The 1,012-nt window shown below is 51.9% G+C and overlaps 1 protein-coding gene across 1 annotated transcript in view; it reads left to right on the top strand.

Moving 5' to 3' along the window:
- The first annotated feature begins 652 nt into the window (after nucleotides 1-652).
- The window catches only part of DENND6B (DENN domain containing 6B), a 15,007-nt gene continuing 14,647 nt past the window's right edge, over nucleotides 653-1,012 (top strand). The window contains exon 1 of the mRNA XM_029958141.1: nucleotides 653-662. Within this exon, the coding sequence (XP_029814001.1) occupies nucleotides 653-662 (10 nt within the window). The remainder of the gene's footprint in view (nucleotides 663-1,012) is intronic.

Raw genomic sequence — 1,012 nt, 5'->3', positions numbered from 1 at the left:
AATAAATTGTCCAATATTTTTTTATCCAGGTTATTTTTCTGACCTTTTCATTCTGTCCCTTCCCTGGCAAGAATCAGCTCTAGGTCTGGCAACGCTTTTTTCACTTATTTTCTCTGACAATTGTCCTGCACGTAAGAAAAATGGGCAGGGACACCTTCCACTGTCCCAGGTTGCCCCAAGCCCCATCCAACCTGGCCTTGGACACTCCCAGGGTGGAACTGTTCTTCTTACACTTTGTCTTTCCAGTGATCCCACTCCTTCCCTGCTCCAGGGCTGACACTGGCTGAGCAGCAGACTGGCAATAAATAAAACCCCCAAAGCCCCTGGGTTTCACCAGCGCCTCAAATCTGCCACAAAACTCATTTATCCCCGATATTTCCCATTTCCCAGGTGCCACTGTCCTCCCACTCGGAGCACTGAGCGAGTCCCCTCGGGAAGCAACTCGTGCCACAGGCTTCACGTGCCTGAAATCCCACAAAACCCACCACGTGGGACGGTCCCGCTCCAGCCTTTGCCCTTTGCTTTGGCAAACACCCACCTGTGCCCGGCTCTGCCAACGCGCCCCGGGGGCAGCGCTCCGGGTGTCCCCAGGACGAACCACCTGTCCCCAGGATGAGTTACCTGGATCTCCTCAGCTTTCCTAAACGTGATGATGCCGCCAGGTAACTCCTGCAAAAGGAATTGATGCCACTTTCTCACCTTTCGAAAACGTGACTCTGTCGTCAGGTAACTTCTACGGCAGAAGCTGCTCAATAAAGAAAAGAAAAGCGAGTTTCAAGCATCGCGTAAAATTCCGTCCAGAAATGAATATGCATTAGGCAGGCGGGGAATATACATGAGACAGGCGGGGTCATGTAAATTTGGCTGTTTTAAAAGATGGAACTTTTTAGCCCTTACTGTGCTTGCTTTGTGAAAGCTCCCCCGCGCAGGATAAACAGCGTCTGCTTTTTAAATGTGTCTGCGTTTAGAGAGCTCCCAAAATCGGCCCCGCTCCCGGCCGGGTGGGCACCGG

The sequence above is a fragment of the Manacus vitellinus genome, unplaced genomic scaffold (genome assembly GCF_001715985.3).
Source record: "Manacus vitellinus isolate BGI_N305 unplaced genomic scaffold, ASM171598v3 scaffold_141_pilon, whole genome shotgun sequence".
Classification (NCBI taxonomy): domain Eukaryota; kingdom Metazoa; phylum Chordata; class Aves; order Passeriformes; family Pipridae; genus Manacus; species Manacus vitellinus.
Note: the sequence above shows the minus strand (reverse complement) of the source record. Positions and strands in the feature narration are given on the sequence as shown.